This window comes from Thermoascus crustaceus, assembly GCF_041956765.1.
Source record: "Thermoascus crustaceus strain CBS 181.67 unplaced genomic scaffold VTN00scaffold_10, whole genome shotgun sequence".
Taxonomy (NCBI): Eukaryota; Fungi; Ascomycota; class Eurotiomycetes; order Eurotiales; family Thermoascaceae; genus Thermoascus; species Thermoascus crustaceus.
Window position 1 is genome coordinate 433,868 of NW_027192536.1, and position 20,346 is coordinate 454,213.

At 53.4% G+C, this 20,346-nt stretch overlaps 5 protein-coding genes across 5 annotated transcripts; 4 read left to right on the forward strand and 1 right to left on the reverse strand.

Annotated features, from left to right (window-relative positions):
- Positions 1 to 5,812: 5,812 nt before the first annotated feature.
- On the forward strand, positions 5,813 to 7,638 carry VTN00DRAFT_2527 (uncharacterized protein; the record flags this gene model as incomplete). Its single annotated transcript, XM_069428751.1, has 5 exons — positions 5,813 to 5,977; positions 6,040 to 6,096; positions 6,151 to 6,244; positions 6,301 to 6,438; positions 6,494 to 7,638. 5 exons carry the CDS (start codon positions 5,813 to 5,815, stop codon positions 7,636 to 7,638), a joined length of 1,599 nt encoding a protein of 532 aa, XP_069283575.1.
- A 569-nt stretch (positions 7,639 to 8,207) lies between these two features.
- Positions 8,208 to 9,336, reverse strand: VTN00DRAFT_2528 (uncharacterized protein; the record flags this gene model as incomplete). The annotated part of the gene is made up of 4 exons (XM_069428752.1): positions 8,208 to 8,364; positions 8,698 to 8,885; positions 9,095 to 9,169; positions 9,241 to 9,336. The coding sequence occupies 4 exons, from the start codon at positions 9,334 to 9,336 to the stop codon at positions 8,208 to 8,210; spliced, it is 516 nt and encodes a 171-aa protein (XP_069283576.1).
- Positions 9,337 to 10,245: 909 nt separating this feature from the next.
- VTN00DRAFT_2529 (uncharacterized protein) lies at positions 10,246 to 11,103 on the forward strand (the record flags this gene model as incomplete). Its single annotated transcript, XM_069428753.1, has 1 exon — positions 10,246 to 11,103. The coding sequence occupies one exon, from the start codon at positions 10,246 to 10,248 to the stop codon at positions 11,101 to 11,103; it is 858 nt and encodes a 285-aa protein (XP_069283577.1).
- A 2,062-nt stretch (positions 11,104 to 13,165) lies between these two features.
- Positions 13,166 to 15,184, forward strand: VTN00DRAFT_2530 (uncharacterized protein; the record flags this gene model as incomplete). Its single annotated transcript, XM_069428755.1, has 3 exons — positions 13,166 to 13,232; positions 13,287 to 13,866; positions 13,930 to 15,184. 3 exons carry the CDS (start codon positions 13,166 to 13,168, stop codon positions 15,182 to 15,184), a joined length of 1,902 nt encoding a protein of 633 aa, XP_069283578.1.
- A 1,932-nt stretch (positions 15,185 to 17,116) lies between these two features.
- Positions 17,117 to 19,681, forward strand: VTN00DRAFT_2531 (uncharacterized protein; the record flags this gene model as incomplete). The annotated part of the gene is made up of 2 exons (XM_069428756.1): positions 17,117 to 17,902; positions 17,960 to 19,681. 2 exons carry the CDS (start codon positions 17,117 to 17,119, stop codon positions 19,679 to 19,681), a joined length of 2,508 nt encoding a protein of 835 aa, XP_069283579.1.
- Between the last annotated feature and the right edge of the window lie 665 nt (positions 19,682 to 20,346).

The following is a 20,346-nucleotide window of genomic DNA, read 5'->3' on the forward strand; positions in this document are numbered from 1 at the left end:
CGGCAGCCGTCGAGGACTCCTCAGGGCAGTAGGTCTCGGTGTCATAGACGACCTTAGTGGTAGGCTATTTGCAAGTTAGCGACTCTTCTCGTGTATCCCACGGGCCGCATCACATCCGTGAGATGCCCTCTGGATCATACCTGAGGAGAGTAGGTAGGAGTGAATTTCGGAGTAATTGGGGCAACCGAGGAGGGAGTGACTGGGACAGCCGAAGAGGACTCCTCAGGGCAGTAGGTCTCAGTGTCATAGACAACCTTGGTGGTGGTGGGCTATCTGCAAGTCAGCCCTGCTCTGACATTCTATCCTTTCTTTTCAAACCATACCTCGGGGCTGTAGGTCGGGCTCGGGGTGACGACCGGAGCACTCGAGGAAGACAAGGTGACCGCCACCACGGAAGAAGACGGGGTGACTGCCCTAGAAGAGGGAGTCACAGCGGCGGCGGCCGTAGAGGACTCCTCAGGGCAGTAGGTCTCAGTGTCGTAGATGACCTTGGTGGTGGTAGGCTATTGGCAAGTTAGCCCTGATCTTGCATTCCATCTCGTCTTTGCTTTTCAGACTATACCTCAGGGCTGTAGGCAGGGGTCGAGGTGATGACCGGAGCAGCCGAAGATGGGCTAACTGGGACAGCAGTGGACGACTCCTCAGGGCAGTAGGTCTCAGTGTCGTAGATAACCTTGGTGGTAGTGGGCTATTTGCAAGTCAGCCCTGCTCTGATGTTCTATCTCTTCTGTCCCGGTCATACCTCAGGGCTGTAGGTAGGAGTAGTGCTCTGGACGGGGGCGGCCGTGGAAGACTCCGGGCAGTAAGTCTCAGTGTCGTAAACGACCTCGGTGGTGAACGACTGGCTGGTAGCAACAGCGCCGGCCGCGAGGGCCCCAATGGCAGCAACAGAGAAACGCATTTTTTCAAGAATATATAAATACCAAAATGTACTCTTGAACAAGCAGAAAAGTAGTTGGGTTTTAAAGGAGTGTCTTTAAAAAAGACGGTCAAGCTGACGAGCTTGTTGATACCAAAACGAATGTAATCGGCAGACACCGGGGCGAACTGATCAACGAGCGTGGGTGGCAGAAGGAGGAAGGGGAGAAACAAGGGAAACCGGCGGTAGCGTTCTTTATACGCAGTGTATGGCGGGTGGATGTCCCGGGGGGCCTTTTGGGGGGGGCGGGAGGGCGTGGCAGTAGGGCCAAGGCGCCTGCAGATCCGCGCTGACGGTGCCTAGGAGCCCTTCGGACCCCTCACGTCCAGCCGCGCAGCCCTTGTGCACACGGCCCGGCCCCGTCGTGTACAGTAGCTGTAGCCCCCTGTGTCCACCGACACACCCACTTTTGCTGTCCATCCCCGAGGTCCACATGGTCATGTCCGTTGTTCGCTCCCGTGCTGCGCTCAGACGGCTACCACTTTCTGCTCTCCCTTCCGAAGGGCCGCCGTTGATGTCGTGCGTTCGTGGCGAAGCTTCTTCATCAAGGGATCTCCTCGAGTTGATAATAATAATATGATCCTTCTCCATCCTCCTCCTTCTATCCCCACCGCCTCCTATGTTTACCTGTTTCCCACCGGTTCAGACTCATCCCTCGTTTTCAAGAAACGGTCTCCAAGCCCTTATCTGCTGGTACCTTGTTATCGAAGGTCTTATCCCGGTTCTGATGTCATAGAGGTTCCTCCTGCTGCCCCAAGCGTTCGCGCTTGGAAGATGCCCCAGCCACACCCCTCTGAAACTTCCACCTTTCTGCGGTTTATTGTTAATGATGGGGAAATAATAACAATCATAATATGACGCCTAACGGTTACCTGAATCCTGGGTGAGTGAGTCTCTTAGGAACGGCCGGATGTTGGTCCACAGAGTTGAGCCAGCACGTCGAACCTTTGATGATCGATCAGTGATGGGCGCCGCTAGGGCTGTTTGGCTCAGGGGCAGCCGGGCGCAAGCGAAGCCAAGAGCCTTTGGGCCGCCGCTACTGCCAGGGGAGAACTCTCCCTTGAATCCCTGATTGGACGCTTCGCAGCACTTGTCAGGTTAACAGCAACTTAATTCCCTTCTGGCAACTGTTGTCGTGGCACCTGGGCCGTCCTTCCAATCTCGGGGTTGTCGAAATTTTAATTTTTCGATGTGGGAAGCCTCCAAAGGGAATCACAGCCACAGTCCTGCAGTCTCTGAGTGGCACGTTGTTTCTTGCATCCGCATGGTGACGTGTTGCCCAGGAACGTGGTGTACAGTGTACACTGTGTCGGGCAAAGACCGATCCCTTGGCGCTCCCATCCTTGAAGTTGGTGGATGCCCTACGAGGAACAAAGGACTGCATACACCTGTGTTGCAAGCCTTGAACGAACGTCTCAAAGCCGGAATCATAGACCTTGTCTCATACTTCGTACAGCACCTGCGGTGAAGGAGAATGGGAGATGAGAGAGTTGCGTCTAGTCACGCAATCTTAGCTGATCTCAGTGACCAGTCAACTGTTCTGGACTTTCTGGTGTTGACGATCCTATGGTGGGCAAAGTCGTTAAACGGAAATGATAATGATCCCGATCTCTGCAAATAGATTCCCCGCGGACTGTATCTTGACTTTCAATAAACTTCCAGAAAAGCACATAGTATGTTTCCTATATACGGAGAGTGCATAATATTATCTGGCATCGCGATACACGGGAGCTGCCGCCTGGATTGAGATAGTCGATACAACCGTAAATGGCGAATTTGGCGATCGAAATGGCCCCAGAAGATCGCTATTTTAACTGAGAGTTGGCCAGGCTTAGCGTCGTGCCCGAGTGCGCGACCCTCGGCCCACTTGGAAGACTTGTTTCGGTGCCAGGATGAGTAGTAGACTCACCACAGGGTTTGCACCCGATATCAGGGCTGCGTACTTAAAATCGAAGCCCACTCAGGTCCTGAAACTTCATGTTTGTTTAATCTGGCTTTAGATTCAGCGCACGCGCGTAAGAGAGAACAGTGCAAGGCCCTCCTCACCGCACCATATAAGAAAGGTGCCGAGTGTTGACCAGCCTGAACTCCTGATCGACGGCGAGCCCCGCAACGGTCAGCCGGTCGCGTCGTCGCGAGAGCGAGGAGAATAACGATCGCAACCTGTTGCAACAGCGGTCTGTCTCATCGAATTTACTGCGTATACAAAGGCAAGAGCGACGAGTTGCACGTCTCCAACAGACGCACTGAACAGGTTTCACGGAAATGTTTCGAGGACTCAAAAGAAAAGCAAGAAACCGAGGTGCTGATTAGGTAACTGTGCGCTGTCGCCGTTCGGGAGTCTGACACGTGATGGAGCGTTTGACATCTGTCAAATCGGCCGGCCCCGAAACTCACATTGAATGTTGGAATTGTTGCTATAATAATATCATGGTGATGCACGACGGGAAGGAAAGAAAGAGCTCTTTTTTCCCCCAAGGTGGGCCTCTTGGAGCTTCCGGAATGCTGAATGTCCAGTTACAGCCCTAAGGTAGACCCCTTGCACTCTCATCTTCTGAAGTTCAAGAAACAGAAAACATTATCCAATGGTTGACTCGTACAGAACATCAATATCAGTAAGGGATCGGATGCAGTGTACCTATCTCTAAGTCTATGTCTTAAGTGTCTTAAAAAATCTTTTTAGATCCTTACATAATAAATAACAACAGCCCTATCTTCGGACTCCACTCACTCGCACCGTGGTTCTTGAACCCGCCGCCAAGCAGTAACTACTATAGTTCGACTTGAAGAAATTAATCGATAACGTACGACTGGCTAATCGATAAGGATTCTCTGCTTGGCAGAACTTATAGGGCGGGGTTGGCAATGCATTTAAGAATCGGTACCTACTGTACCATACGTCAGTTCCTATATGGAATGGCTTGACAATGCTAGGTAGGTACCTAGTCTACTTGTCTAGACCGCTTAAGGTCTCTTAATAGACTAGACGCTTCTTACATAGTATCTGAAATATCTCACTGTCCTTCAATTTCCTCTATGTTCACATCACTACTATAGACGGTGCAAAGAGCTGTCGAGGCAAATATAGTCTTCACGTCGTTGGCCACCTAGGTGCAGAGCAGAAGCCCCCCTCCCCTGTACAGTAAAAACCCGAATTTTAGAACGCCCCATCACGCGAAATTGGCGGGAAAGGACGGAGGAATTCGCAACTCGTGCTGTCCATTATTATTATGGAAATTGTCATTTCTATAATCGCTTGCTTACCACGGAACGAATCTTGGCGAACGGGAAGTTTTATCCGAATCGCTCATCCCGAAACGAAAATGCCTTTTAATCGAATCAACTTTTTTATTTTAACGGTTTATCTCTTTAGCTGGCCAGTCCACTTCTATATTGAAGTAAGTATTATTGCTATTATTGTTCTTTCCGTCTTGTCTGTTAGGAGACAGGCGCTACTATGCACTGTATGTACAGTACAAGTTCTAACTGCCTTGGTATTCAATAGCTTCATGATCGTAGTCATTTTAAGACGAAAAGATTTTCTATTTTTCAGCTTCTTAACAGTTTTTGTGTAATATCTGAAATATAGATTGCTCGCGACGGGTCTAGGCCAATCAGTCATCCTTTGGGAGGCCAAAGGAAGGACAGCGAGGGAGATAATATCAGTCCCTGGCTGTGTTGAGATGACTATGCTTCATAGGTCTACCTGGAAATACAAAGTATTTATTATAAGGTTTCTTGTTAAACCGGAGCAAAGGACTTTCCTAAGCATCGATGTTCTGGATCTTGAAGGGATCCATTGGGGCCGCCATTCATACAACATCCGAGGGCTTCCCAATGGGCATAATAAAGGACCGAGCCAGTCTCCTAACGTCACTGAATGGATAAGGCCTATGTTTCAGACCGCTGGTTATTTATTCCTAGAAAAAGTTTAAACTCATTCTTTGAAAAAAGCTGGACGAGCTCTGGTTCGGGAAGCAGTGGGATATATTGATATACGGGCTATGATAATAACGAGATTCCAGCGAAAGAGTGATGTTCCTGGCATTACACGTCGATGAAAGCGGAGAGATTCACGAACACGCAAATGCTCAGCGTGTATAGTGAGAGATCTTGCTGCCGTCGAGGATACTTCGTAGTGGACATTCAAAATCGTACGATGGTGGGTATAAGACAAGAAGATCTCAAAAACTTCACTGTTATTGTTTTCATAAACTGCAAGGAGCATACAGATAAGGAAACCTAACACCATGGACACGCCATAGTCCAGCCATACCGGACGCACAAGCATCAGTCGCACAGGATGGTTGGGAAATGACGAAAATGACCAAGGCTGGCAATACAATCCAGAGAAACTTCTTTCCGGATCAAATCGTCCATTGCCCGCAAAATACCACATCGATAAGTATAAGCAGTCTCATCAGCAGCGTTCTCGTCAGAGAACACGCGACACAACCTCTCCAATCCGATGGTTTCAAATTGCCCCTTGATGGATGGTGCAGTGGGCCCGGGACATATCAGCATCGCCCGCGGGCACCAGCTCAAAGAGCTGACGCGCGCGAGAGCTGAGGAAGCCGAAGAGGCCATCTCTTCATCTTGGATTTAGTTGTGTGAGGAAGGAAAAAAGACGTGAAGCTGCGGCCGAAAAAAAAAGCAGTGCGTGCACGGACCAAGAGATCTGTCCAAAAAGGGTATGGCGCCAACGTCGGCCGACGAGATTGCCCGAGCCAGGCGGAGGATGCGTTTCCCGCGGACAACGGGCGTCCGTATCAGTTGCCAGAATCCCCGAAGACGATTGTTCTCCGCGCTGTCTCTGGCTTCTTATCTATCGCGTGTCTCTCATCAGAGTGGCTTGCAGATTCAGACCCCTCTGAAATTTTTTCCCTGCCCACAATGTCCTTGAACCGTTGTGGCCGGCAAGCATCGAGGCTGATCCCGCTCTCTGGGAGCTCCGCCAGAGCTGCTGCCGCCGCCCGCGCCAGATACCAGTCCGACCACCCCTCCAGACTGTTCCAATGGCGCAACGTCTCGTCAGACAGCCAAGATGGCCAACAGAAGGTGCGAGCAGCATGCGTAAAAAGCCTCGTAGAAATGTCTACTGATCTGCGTCTCCCCTCCAGCTCCTCTCCGCACGCCTCGAAGACGCCGACCCCACAGTTTATAACATCCTGCAAAAGGTCCACTTCTCCCCGCACGGCAGTCCAGGAAAGCCATGCTGAACTTAATTGTAGGAGAAAAAACGCCAGAAGCACTTTATCAACTTGATCCCCTCGGAGAATTTTACGTCCCAGGCCGTCCTCGATGCGCTTGGAAGTGTGATGCAAAGTTCGTCCTCCTTGGGTCCGAAGCTGGAAGCTTGATATCTGACGTGGTGATATCAGATAAATACTCGGAGGGATACCCCGGAGCACGATATTATGGAGGCAACCAATATATCGATGAGGCTGAGCGGCTATGTCAGCAGCGCGCGCTGGAGACGTTCAGACTCAATCCTGAAGAGTGGGGTGTGAATGTGCAACGTGAGTCGCCCCGGTCTGGCATTGTTGAGTGGACATCTCAATTGATATTCCACAGCTCTCTCCGGTTCTCCCGCGAACCTCTACGCGTACTCTGCCCTCCTCAACACCCATGATCGCATCATGGGACTTGACCTCCCCCACGGTGGACATTTGTCGCACGGATATCAGACCCCGACGAAGAAGATCTCCGCCATCTCCAAGTATTTCGAGACGTTGCCCTACCGTCTTGACGAGGCAACCGGCCTCATTGACTACGACGGATTGGAGAAGACGGCTCTCCTATACCGCCCGAAGCTCATCGTTGCCGGAACTTCCGCGTACAGCAGACTGATCGACTATGAGAGGATGCGGCAGATTGCGGACTCTGTCGGAGCATACCTGCTCAGCGACATGGCACACATCTCCGGCCTCGTGGCCGCGGATGTCATCCCATCTCCCTTCCGCCACTCTGACGTCGTTACGACCACCACCCACAAGTCCCTGCGCGGACCCCGCGGTGCTATGATTTTCTACCGCAAGGGTGTCCGCCGGACGGACAAGAAGGGTAACCAGGAGATGTATGACCTCGAGGGCCCGATCAACGCGTCCGTCTTCCCCGGACACCAGGGAGGACCCCACAACCACACCATCACCGCGTTGGCGGTCGCCCTCCACCAGGCTCAGTCCAAGGAGTTCAAGAACTACCAGGAGACAGTGCTTGCCAACGCTAAAGCCCTCGCTGAGAGGCTAGGCAACTCCACCAACAGCGGGGGCCTGGGATACAACATCGTCTCCGGCGGCACCGACAACCACCTGGTCCTGGTCGACCTGAAGAACCGCGGCGTCGACGGCGCCCGCGTGGAGCGAGTCCTCGAACTCTGCGGCGTCGCCAGCAACAAGAACACCGTCCCGGGCGACCAATCGGCCCTGAAGCCCGGCGGCCTGAGACTGGGCACCCCCGCCATGACCTCCCGAGGCTTCCAGCCCGAGGACTTCCGCCGGGTCGCGGAGATCGTCGACCGGGCTGTGATCCTCACGCAGAAGCTGGACAAGGCGGCCAAGGAGAGCGCCGAGTCCAAGGGCCGCAAGAACCCGACCAGCCTGAAGGCCTTCTTCGAGTACCTGGGCGAGGGCGAGGAGATCCCGGAGATCGTGCTGCTGAGGCAGGAGGTGGAGGACTGGGTGGGCACCTTCAGCCTGCCATGGGCCAAGGATGAATAAGATGTACGGTACCTATCTACTTCCATGTATCGATAGTACGATGTGTTGTTTTTTCTTCTCCTTTTGGCTGAAGATCTACTGCTCTTTTTCACCTCTTACTGTACTCGGTCCATGCAGGTTCAAGGGCTTCAACTGTCCCCGCTGGACGTATGCCCTACTAACGCTGGTACCTGTGTGCAATGTTTCTCTCAACGACACTTTGCTAGATGAAATGGATGTATTTATGACTCCTTCCTAGAGACATCGAGAAGTAGCTGGAAGTTACCATTCGCAGCTATTCACCTCCAACTCGGTGCTCTATTTTCCCGTAAATACGGAACCTGAAGATCACGGTCTCTCGTAATTCTTCTCAGAGCTATTCGCCATGACAAATAGGCAGGTATGTATATGTATGTATGTATATACATCGATCCATAGATATCCATCCTAGGCCTAGGGCACGTCCACTGTGATTCTCATAATCCATACCTAGCGTGGTAATTTCCTACCTATCTATCTAGACCAGATAGATAGATATCTAAACAACCATAACACCTAGATTAGCTAGACCAGATAGGTAACGTAGATATTCACAACTTCGCATCCCCCCTAATCACATCCCGCACCAGCTTCAACGCCTCGTCCGCAAAGGCGACCATGTTCTGCTCCCGGTCCGGGCCGATCCCCGTGTCGACCTCGCGCGTGAACGTGCCCTGTGGGGAGGAGACGGCGAGGGCGACGTAGCCTCTGTTGTCTGTTGGGTTAGTGGCACGGCGTGAGACATGATGTGGTTGTTTGGGGGGGAGGGGGTTAGTAGAGTGGTGAGGTGGGTGGGCTGCTTGTATTCCCCGTGTGATATTGAACGTCGAGACAGGGTGGGAAAAAAGCAGTTACACGAAGTCAATTGATGTATGACATGGCGTATAAGATGTATGTGGACACCAGAGACAGCTCGAAGCTCGAAGCAAACGGGGACGAAACAAACCCCCCCCCCCCCCCAAACAACCCAACAAGCAAATAAACAAACAACCCACAAACAAAATCAAAAAGACAACGAAAAATCGAAGGGGACAAACTCACGGCTTCCTATTTGTCGGCCCACCGGTCGGTCCTGCAGTGCCACTCTCGCTGACCGTGTACGTCGAACCCAGCGTGCCGCGGACGTGGTCGGCCAGGCCGGCGACGATGGCGGGCGTGGGACCGCCGTAGTTCTGCACGTCGGCCTCGGTCCAGCCAGCGAAGGCGACACGGGATTGGAGGGTATAGACCTGTGATCGTACCAAAATTAGGAAATAGTATCGATATATATATTAACAGTAAATGTGATGTGATGTGATCCATCGCGGGGGTGGGGAGGCGGGGTGGTTATGTATTGTCGATTTATCTCAAAACGGAAGCAGATGGTTGTCAACAAAAGCAGAAAAAAAAGATATAGTCACTGAAAAGGAAATTCGAATAAATGCACAGGGGTACCAACCGTCAATCCGCCCTTGTAGAAAGCCGACGCCCCCGGCGTGGAGAGGAGAGCGGCGGAGATGATGCCTCCTGCTGCCTGGTTTGTTGTCGCGCTTAGCTGGTTGAACTGCAAACTGCGGCGGAACCTCAGATCATAGCCGGGCGTACAGTCTCTGCGACGGAGATGGTCTCCTTTCTTTGCTTCAGCAGCTCGGCAACCTCCTTGAGGATCGGCCGGAGAGAGGATGGTGGGAATGCTGACATGGTGGGGTATATATAATTCTATTATCTGGGGGGTGAAGAAAAGATCTAGGTTAGAATGTTTCGTAGATAAAATATAGAATAGTGTATATGTATTTTTTTTTGAAATGTTATATGCGTTTGGATAGACAAGATCAACGAAACTGGGGTCGCAGCGCATTAATAATGACGATATCCGGCCCTCGCCGAGGATGCGTGTTTCTCCACTGAAGTGGAGGATCTCCCGGCGGCCCGCAGAACGTTTGTTTCGTGGTCTCGACTGCAAGAAAAAGGTCACATGTCTTGTTCTGTTGTTTTGTCTTCGAATGTTTGCTATGTGAGGTGTTTCCCCGCGCTGGTGTGATATAATGCGGCGTAGTATCCAGCGTCTTCCCGCTTTCTGTTGAACCGGCCGGCACTCTTCCATCTGCCCCTCGCTGCTGTCCGCGAGAGGAGAGCTCATACGGATGGAGTCTTTTTCCAAGGTCTTCCCCGCATTGGCATCCTACGAAAGCAAGCTAGGGAGAGCTAGCTCGCAATGCCGAGTTCTGTCCGTCGGATCGTTGTCCGTTGTCCGTGGCCCCTCTATCCGTCCACCACGACTGCTCAAGATACTACCACATATCCGGTTGACGACCGGTTGATTGCAGTCGAGTCACTTTGGTTACTGGTGGCACTTGTTTCCGTCCCGTCAAGCAAACTGCCGTCTTTCTCCAATCGATATGACCCCTCCAGCAGCCGGGTTCTTCCATCCAGCGGCGCTGCAGCCTGCTATAAGATACAGGTCCATATCTCCAGATTCGCCGATATCTGTAGATGATAACCTTCCCCGACGATTATTACCTCGGCCCGGAACTCTACTTCCTATCGGTTGACTGAGAGTTGGTTGGAAACAGACGAGAATTAGTCACTACGATCCATTGATGATCCACTATGACTTCTCATTACTCTTTGCCATTGCACGGCGGGAACATCTCGTCACATTACAGAGGAGCCGATTACGACTATGTCCCTCGATGCTCGCACAGATATGCCGCCGCCGACAGTCTGTACGGCGACTCGTACGGCATGGCTCCTCCGGTGCTGAAGAAATACCCGGTCGGATCGCGCCATCACCACCATTGGAAGAGACAGGGTATCAGTTACAGCAGGAATAAAGTGCCCTTCGAGACAGCCATGGACCAGGTCTACGCGACTCTGACAGACGCGGTCAGCTTCTTCAGGGACTTCGACGGCAGCTTCGCGAGCGACATCAGCGCGATCAAGGCGTATGCCTCTCCGGCCATCATTGACGAGCTGTGGAAAGCCAAGGTGCTTCATCTCGAAAAGTCATACAGGCAACGGTCGTCTCCATCATCGCGACGTGCTGCGCCCGTTGTCGACGACGGCTGGGGCAGTGGGGGCGACTCCAGCGGTAATTCTCTGGTCATTGAGGGCAGCTTCCAGGAGCACATCAAGCGCGTTCGCAAGGACATGGAGGACGCCATCTACTCTCGACTACCGCCGAGAGCAGAGCGCGGCGGATACACGTCAGGGCTCTACATCGACAGCATGAACCGGCTGCGGGAGAAGCTCTCCATCCAGCACGAGACGCTGCTCCGGATCTGCGGGAGGATCTACAAGGTCCCGTCGTACGTGCACGAGTTCATCAAGGAGTCTGAGCTCGTCCTGGTCTACATGGACAAGACCAGGAGCTTGTGGCAGCCGGAGAGCGTCAAGGATGAGGATCGTGGGTTTGGCGAGGAACCTGCTGATGAAGAGGAGGGAAGCTCGGGGGCATTTGCTTCCTAAAATGTCGCTGCTGACTGTTTTCCCTGAGGCGTCATTGTAAGCAGGTCGTCAGTGTCTTTGCTGCCTTCTAGCTTACGTAGGAACCTATTTCCCATTTTTTTCTTTTTCGCATCCGTTCTGTCAAGAACCATCTCTATCAATCAGCCCATGTCCAATCTGTAGTTGATCATAAACTCAGTAAAAAAAAAAATCAACCAACCGACCAAGCAATCAATAAATCAACTGACCCTCATGTACATACTTCGTACTTCGTGCCCAGTCCCGGGTCCAGTAGGTGCTTCCAGTGCGTATGTAGCTACCTAAGTAGCTACCTAACGCGGCGCAGCTGACGCCCGGCGAAGCGTCCATGACTCAAAATCCCAGGTCACAAGCCAGGTCGAAACGAAGGCTCAAGTTCGTACTCTGGTCTGGTCCGGTCTGGTCAGCAGGTCGGTCGGTCGGTGAGGATCTAGATCTAGACCTGGGCAGGCATGTGGTTTGGTTTGGTTTGGTTTGGTTTGGTTTGGTTTGGGTATGTATGTATGACTCCTAACTAAAAAGAGATTGTGTGATCCAAGTACAGTACTGGGTTAGGTACATACAATCAGGCGATTTGATTTGCAATATCGACATTTGGTACCTAAGTACTGTACCTACTTTTTTTTTAAAAAAAAGTAAAGAAAACAGGAAGAAAATGAGCGGAGATGTTGTTCATGATACCTACCTATCCAAGGAGCATATATATCATACTGGTCTGGTAGGTAGGTTCCTGGTACCAAGTACTAGGTACTGTGAGGTTGTACCTGGTAGGGACTACCTAGGAAGCACGTACAGATACCTATCTACCTAATGTAGGAGGTAGTTCTGCGATTACGACTCTCAACATTGACGATATACCACCAGAATCAGCAGCCACCTCACCGCTCTTCTGATATACGATGAGACGAAGATGAAATGACAGTCATCTACGCGTTCAGCTCCGACAAAGGACGGAGATGATATGATGGCGGGTTTTTTCTTCTCCGCATCCGAGTCCCGTCCCACGGACGCTGCTGCGCCACCGCCGTGGTTGTGATGCGATCGGTTGAGGGATCCGTGTGTTTTCTCCACGACACGGATGGGAAGACGAACAGTGCATTTACAGTAGATAGAAACTACGATAAGGGAATAACACAGAAGGAATATAAATCGTGGCCTTTTCTCTGGGGATCGAGGTGGTACCTAAGGGAAACCGTGACTTCGAAGTTAAGCTTACATGCTGCACTCCGCGGGGAGAGCAAGAGCCGGTTCATCCGATCACCACGCGTTCCCGCTCGCTAAATATAGCATAGCCACCACGAAACATGTTTTTGAGGGGAAGATCCGTGGAAACGATCCAAGGTAGGAAGAAAAGAAAAAAATGGTTGAAAAATGATGTCGGTTCTTTGGAGATATACAGGGTAGACCCGTCCGATTTTATGAAAGACGAGGACCAAAAAAGGGACAATGGGCGGTATATATGTACCTAAGGTATGGATGTACCAGGACGCCTGATTGCATCACCCATCTGCATGAGCAACAAAGCAAAAAGCAGCAGAGGAACGGATGACGCAGCGGATGCACCGCCACAGGACTCCGCCCTCGGGCGCACAAGTACGATAGGCCTCTCGTCTTCTGGACGTCTTCTAGCTGGCTCGTGGATCTGCTCTAGCCAGGTAACTAACCACTAGATCGTTCGTTCGTTCGCTCCCCCCCCCCCCTCGCCTCTTTTCTATCGTCAGCTCTCTCCACCCTATCGACTCTCACGGCCTCACCTCAGCCGGTATCCGTTCTGCGGCAGCGTTGGGGCCCGCCGTGCAGAGAGAAAGAAAAATCATCTCTACCTGTCTACTCCATTGCCATCATAGGGTATCTTCGTTATATCTCCACCGTCGATTTTTCTTCTTCTGAGACCTCGATTCACCAGACCGTTTTGCCCCCCCCCCCCCCCCGGTCCATCTGCGCGGCGCATCGTGAAATCTAGGCCTCAGCAGGGAGCGCTGCTTACTCCACGCGCGCAGGCCGCAGAAGCTGCGCCGTTCCAACAACAACATCGTAGCCCGTCATGGAGACCACCACTCTTCGCCGCAAAGACACCACCAAGGGTCCTCCGTTGAGGATCCTCTCGCTGGGTAAGTCGTCGCCGCGGACATGCATCTTAAGCTCTGAGAACTGACGTCTGGCAGATGGAGGGGGTGTGAGGGGATACTCGATGCTTATCCTCCTGCAGGAACTCATGTACCGCACCTACGTCGAATGCGAGGGGAAGGCCCCGCGCCGCGACCAGATCCCCAAACCCTGCGACCATTTCGACCTCATCGTCGGTACCGGCACCGGTGGACTCATCGCCCTCATGCTGGGCCGGCTGCGCCTCGACCTCGAGACGTGCAAGGATGTCTACGTGCGCATGACGAGACGGGTCTTCGAGACCGACAAGACGATTGCGGGGATCCCGTACCGGCACACTCTCTTCAAGGCATCGAGGCTGGAGGAGGCCATCAAGCAGTGCGTGAGGGAACACACCATTTTCGAATCTGAAGGCAACGACATGACCAATTCCTCCGGGAGGACCTCCGTCGCCAGTTCGGCGGCCAGTCCACATGTCGGTGCGCCCCAGCGGACCCTGAGCCGCGGAAGCGCCAGCAGCGTCGGGGCGTCCAGTCCGGCCACTCCTATGGGCCATAGAAACTCGACTTTCATCAACGGTCTGATGTGGGGCAACCCGGACGCTCTTCTCTATGATAACAGGGAATTCAGAACAAAAACGTGAGTGGTCGCCAATCGCGATGATTTGATGCCGGCCCCAAGAGACTTTGCTAACTCAGACAGTGCTGTTACCGCTGTGTACAAAGGGACAACGAAAAGTGGACAAGCCGCTTTGCTGCGCTCGTACGATTCGAGAAAAGAACCTCCGCCGGAATTCAATTGCACAATATGGCAAGCTGGTCGGGCGACGTGTGCCACTGGTCTTGCGTTCAAACCGATCCAGATCGGACAGCACGTCTTCATAGATGAGGGCGCGGGGACGTACAACCCCGCACCTCAGGTCCTCGATGAAGCGGCCGTAAATGAATGGCCTGGACGGGAGATTGGCGTCTTCGTCAGTGTCGGCACCGGCAAGCGGCCTGCGGGCACGAACAACAGGCAGCATGAATGGTGGGAGGACTTCTTTGGCGATGCGCTGGGCAGCTTCGCGGAAGCGCGCAGACGGCTGATTGCCAAGATCGAGGGTTGCGAAGACATCCACCAGTACATGCTGAAAGAGCATCTGCCGAAGAGGAACGTGAGCAAGGACAACTATTACCGATTAAATGTAGAAGTTGGTGTTGGGGAGTTTGGCATGAACGAGTGGAACCGGCTGGCGGATATCAGCACCAGCACGCGGAGATACCTCTCCAAGCCCGAGGTGCAGAAGATGAATCACGATGCTGCGGCTAAGCTCGCGAAGATCAAACGCGCTCATCGTCGGCTTGAAACACACGCTGCAGCTAGCAACCTCTCTGACGGCGAGGAGGCCCCGCTCCCCCAAGCCTCACCTCCTCCCGTCGGCCCACCTCCGCCGAAGGCATTCGCTGTAGAACTCCCCGGAGATATACCAACACAGCAGCCTCCAGCGCATCCACGCCCTCAGCGTCCGAGCCTCCAGGTCTCCTCATCGGAGGACAAATTCACAGTCATCGCCCCTGACGAATATCCGACGCATTCCCACGACGCGCTTCCCCATCACCCCACCCCACATGGTTCAAACAACACCCCGCCGGGTCGCCGATCTGGCAGCGACATCCACTCCCACCGCCAGAGTTTCGACCACAGCCGACCTGGCTCGCGGCAGAAACATTCTCCCTCTCTCAGTTCGGAGACGTTCAGCCCGACGGTTCCGCCGCCGCTCCCGCCCAAGACCCCGATATCCGTGCCGTACCCCGACGACAACAGCAACGGCGGAGGCATCACGATGCCGCTCCCGCCGCCGAAACACGTCCACTCGGGCAGCGTTTCGAACGGGAGCTTCATGCCGCCGTATCCCATGGACGGACCGCCGCCGGTGGTGAACAAGCTACGGAAGCCCACATATAATGTGAGATGAAGCGATAATCTTTGCACCGCCATCTCCGTCGGACCATGGGGGGTGGCCTGTCTTTCTCTTCTTTTGATGATCGGATGCATGTTTTCTATGATATCCCCTTACTCCTGTTGTATAGCTTTCCCTATCTATCTATCTATCTCTCCGTGTCGTACTTTTCCCGACATCCCCCTCGGTCTTTCGTACGTTTCTCATGATTCCTTGATTTATCTATTTTTTTCGTGCATTATGATACCAGATGTATACACCCGGTTGGGATTGGATGGGACGGGACGGGACGGGACGGGCACGGCAGGTGTGAAAGACGCTTCATTTTTTTTAATCGTTTCTTAGGTAGTCAGTACCTGTGCATCGGATACCATGAGTGCTGCTCGCGTGGGACAGCAATGGGAAGGTGTGATGCGATTTTTGTATCTCTCCTAGATAGCAATAATATTTATACGTGTCGACTGGTAGGGGTACTGCGTAATTAGGCATAGAATCCACATCGAACACGGAGAATGTGAGCAGCTGCGGCTAAGCTTTCCACGTGCATGCTGCACGTCTTATCATATCGCATAAGTCCGACCACCTGTCAAATGTCTTTTTGTTCAAACTTCAGGGACAAACTACGATTCCAGGCCAAGTAAAGACTCGACGGGTTTCATTTCAGACGGTGTGCATCCGTGGTTCAGCTGGCGCGGCGACGTTTCACACAGTAGTGGATAAATCTAAAAAAAAAAAAAAAGTGGACTGACTGATAGCCAGAGCGGACTCGGCAAGGCTGGTGGTTCAAGTCTAGAATCGCGGTGGAGATGGACGATGGGCGGGTTGCAGACGGTTCGCCAGTGAAGATGTTCAGATGGAGCTCTCCGCGGGGAGATTAAGCGGTGGCTGGTCTGGTCAGGTCGGTGGAGAGAGCAGACGCAGCTGAGCACACGAGTCGAGACGAGAGGACGTTTCTTCTTCTTTTCTTTTGGACTTCTTCTGCATCTTTGATCCTCATCAAGCAGATCGAGAATTGAATAGAAAATATCGACGCTGCACGCTGCAAGGCGAAACGCCGACATCGAATGAGCGAAACAGCGAGGGAGCGCTGCCGCTGACCTGACCGACGACGGAACAAACCTCCCAGCCTCCTCCCTCTCGAGTTTGTCGCCTGACTGACTCGCAGCGATCTCTTTGTCCCCCTTTTTTTATTTCTGTCGTCTTTTCTTTTTCTTTCATCTTTATTTTGAATTTTCTCTTTTTATTATTACGCACTGCATACTAAATTGCGGTGCGCACCGGCAAAGGACGACTGACGACCGCAAGATCCGAAGACTCGATACGATAAGCCTGCACCTATACACTACACACGCATAACGTACAGTACATACCAATCGCTAGATTCCAGAGACAGAACACATCCTATCGAACTCCTCCCCACGCGAACGACGATCAATTCAAGCATTGGCTCTTGCGCCGTGCTCACTGCTGATCGATTGGCATCTCCCGACGTCATCGGCGTCAAGATCCGAGCCCGGCGTTAGAGATCTCCAGCACGGCGCTTACAGGTCTACGTTCTTGAAACCCATTGCGAAACAAGAAAGCCTGCGACTGAGTCCCTCTGGTTTCACCTCCGTCCAACACGAAACGAACGAAGGAGAAAAAAAAGGGCGATCGTGGTGTCGCCTAGCGGAGGATTGTTCGACGTCAATGATCCGGCGATAGCGACGATATCCCCCTTACGCCCGCTCTTTTATTAAAACTAGACAACTGCCACTCTCCGGCTACTGTCTTCGACCGTAGCGCTCGAAGAACGGATACGGTCGACAACAGGGCAGTCGTCCGTTCGTGTACCGGAGAGAGAGAGAGAGAGAGTGTGTGTGTGTGTGTGTGTGTGTGTGCTCGACGACAGACCTGAACGCAGCGCGCCATTGCTGGCCAGTGGCCCCTCGTTATCTGTCTGTCGGCATGGACATGGACGCCACCGCGTCTGCGATCGCCCATGCGAACGATCTCTACGCCCGCATGGGGGGAAGCTCCGGCGGCGGCGGTGCGGGACGGCCGCCGGTCTACAAGGCCATTGGGATCTCGCTGGCCGTGGCTTCTGGCTTCTTCATCGGCGTGTCCTTCGTCCTCAAGAAGGTCGGCCTGCTGAAAGCCAACGTCAAGTACAACGAGGAGGCCGGCGAAGGGTACGGGTACCTGAAGAACTTCTGGTGGTGGTCCGGGATGATCCTGATGATAATCGGGGAGATATGCAACTTCGTCGCATACGCTTTCGTCGATGCTATCCTTGTCACGCCCCTGGGCGCGCTGTCTGTCGTTATCACGACGATCCTGTCGGCGATCTTCCTCAAGGAACGACTCAGTTTTGTCGGCAAGGTTGGGTGTTTTAGCTGCATTGTCGGGTCTGTCGTGATCGCGATGAACGCGCCGCAGCAGTCCTCCGTCGACGATATCCAGGCGATGAAGCACTACGTGATTGCTCCCGGTTTCCTGACCTACGGCGGCGTGATCATCGTCGGATGCACTTTCGTTGCGCTCTGGGCTGGGCCCCGCTACGGCAAGAAGACGATGTTCGTCTACCTCAGCATCTGCAGTTTGATCGGGGGGTTGAGCGTGGTTGCGACGCAGGGTCTGGGCGCGGCCATCCTCGCGCAGATCCGGGGAGAGCCCCAATACAAGGAGTGGTTTCTCTATGTGTTGTTTGTCTTCGTCGTCGGGACGCTTTTGACGGAGATCATCTACTTGAACGTATGTCACCCTCTCTTTCCCGCGTTTACGAGGCTCCACGGCTGACGGCGTGTATAGAAAGCTTTGAATATTTTTAACGCGGCGCTCGTCACGCCTACGTACTACGTCTTCTTCACGAGCGCGACGATCGTGACGTCTGCGGTTCTGTTCCGGGGCTTCAAGGGGACGGGCATCCAGATCGCCACGGTGATCATGGGTTTCCTGCAGATCTGCGCCGGCGTCGTGCTGCTGCAGCTCTCCAAGTCCGCCAAGGACGTCCCCGACGCCGCGATCTTCAAGGGAGACCTGGATCAGATTCGGGAGGTCGGAGAGCAGGAGCAGCCCGAGTCCGAGCCCAAGGCGGATGCGATCCGCGGCACGGCGGCGATAATCCGGCGTATATCTACTCCGCGACAGAAGATGGAGGCTGAAGAGGCGAGGAGGTACTTCAGGGAGAGGCAGGAGGATCTGCTGAAGCCGCCGGGTGAGAATGAGATCATCGAATGGGATGGGTTGAGGAGACGCAAGACCGTCATCGGCGAGGGTCCAACGACGGCACCGCGCACACCAGGGTCGGCGAAGACGGTCCATCCGCCGCTGGGCATGTCGCGGTTCCCTGACGAGGAGGGGGAGGAGCCGTCCAAGTCGCCTGGCATGAGACAGACCGGCCGTTCGCTTAGACGGGTTCTGCGTCCTTCGTCGTGGGGAGCGCATCACGACGAACAGGACAGCCGAAGCCCCATGCATCCGGTGGCTCTGACGAATATAACCTTCAACGGGAAGGATGCAGACACCGCCTACCGCGGCGCCGGACGGGATGCCTTGGCCGCGCCTTTCGATCCGAAAGAACGCAGCGACACACCCCGTTCGATCGCGTGGGCTGATGAAGCCCGCGACGGCAACCATCTCACCCCTGAACCGCCTCACTCTGCACGACGGCAGTTCTCATTCTCGAGCGTCTTCAGCCGGAGAAAGTCGGCTGAGCCGTTGACCAAGAGCCCGGCCAGCCCTGGCCGCGGGATCCTGAGACGATCCCACATCGGGGACGGCGCTCAGCGACGCGCGGTGAAGAACGCGACGGAGGAGGAGAGGCTCGGGCTGGTGAAGGGCGACTCGCGGATGATGGACGAGGAGGACCTGCTGAACGAGAAGTTGCAGCGGACGCTGTCCTCATCGTCCGAGTCGAGCTTGGAAGATCTCCATCAGCCTGTTCAGGGACAGACACAGGGACAATACTCCCGTCCTCACCAGGGCTCGATATCATCCGACTCGAGCACCGACTACCCTCCTCCTTACGGAGGCACCCACCCCAACGTCGAGAACCTCTTCATCCACCCGCCCTCCCGACAGGTCTCTTCGCCATCTGAAAACGATGACGAAGTCGACGACGGCTGGCAGATCCCCCGCACTCGCTCCCCTCCACAGCCGCCTGCGACAGCAGTACATCCGAACCCCGTCCCACGCATCCTCCCCCCTCTGCCCCCGGAATCCCCAGCCCTAGGCGACTCCGCCGCGGATTCATACACGCGTGTTGAGCTCCACTCTCCAGACCACGAGCGCCACCACAGTTTCAGCGGCTCCGGATCCGATCTCGGCGTCGCCTCACTGTCATCCACCTCGTCGTCAGCTGACCGTCGTGACGGCGATCGAAACCACCGCCGCAGAGACAGCGGATGGCGCCGTCCGGAACGGAGAAGAGGAGGAGACGGACGAGGGAGACGCGTGCGCGGCGAGTCGGCGAGCAGTGGAAGCGGGAGCGGCGCCGGAAGTCGCGGTCGGGAAGAGAGGGCGTTCATATAGAAGACATATACAGCACATAGAGATTGGATAGAGCGGACATATGAGACCGTCCATCGATATGGTTGATATGATCTGACATGATCTGATCTGACCGAATTGATATGGCATGATATGCATACGACATGCATGACACATACATACGCCGCATGATACGATACCGATATTGATGATACGATCTGCCTGATACGATGCCGGTTCTGTTTAATATCTTTTTTTTCTACTTGATTGATACATATTCTTTGGGAGGGCAATTTTGTCTGGATGTGATATGCATGAGGATCGGAGTCTGGATTTGGATAAATACATACATACATCTATATCTATCTACCTATCTACGTCTATGTCTATGTTTGCGTTGATGAAATGTTATATGCATTCTGTGTGTACAGTTATACAGTTGTACAGTACATTATAGCGAATTGCTCGCTTGTATTGTATCTACTTCTTACTTGCCTACATACCTATTAGGACTTTACGTAGGTACCTGGTAGAGTAGATAGATACTTGGTCTTTGTCTACTTTACTTAGTGGCCGTGTGGTATGGCTATCATCTCTCATGTTCATTTATTTATCATATACAAGAAAGAAAATAAATGGATAGATTTGTTTCTATTCTACTTTATTCTATATGCCTTCTACCATTCTCTTAGTTTGATGAGTTTCAT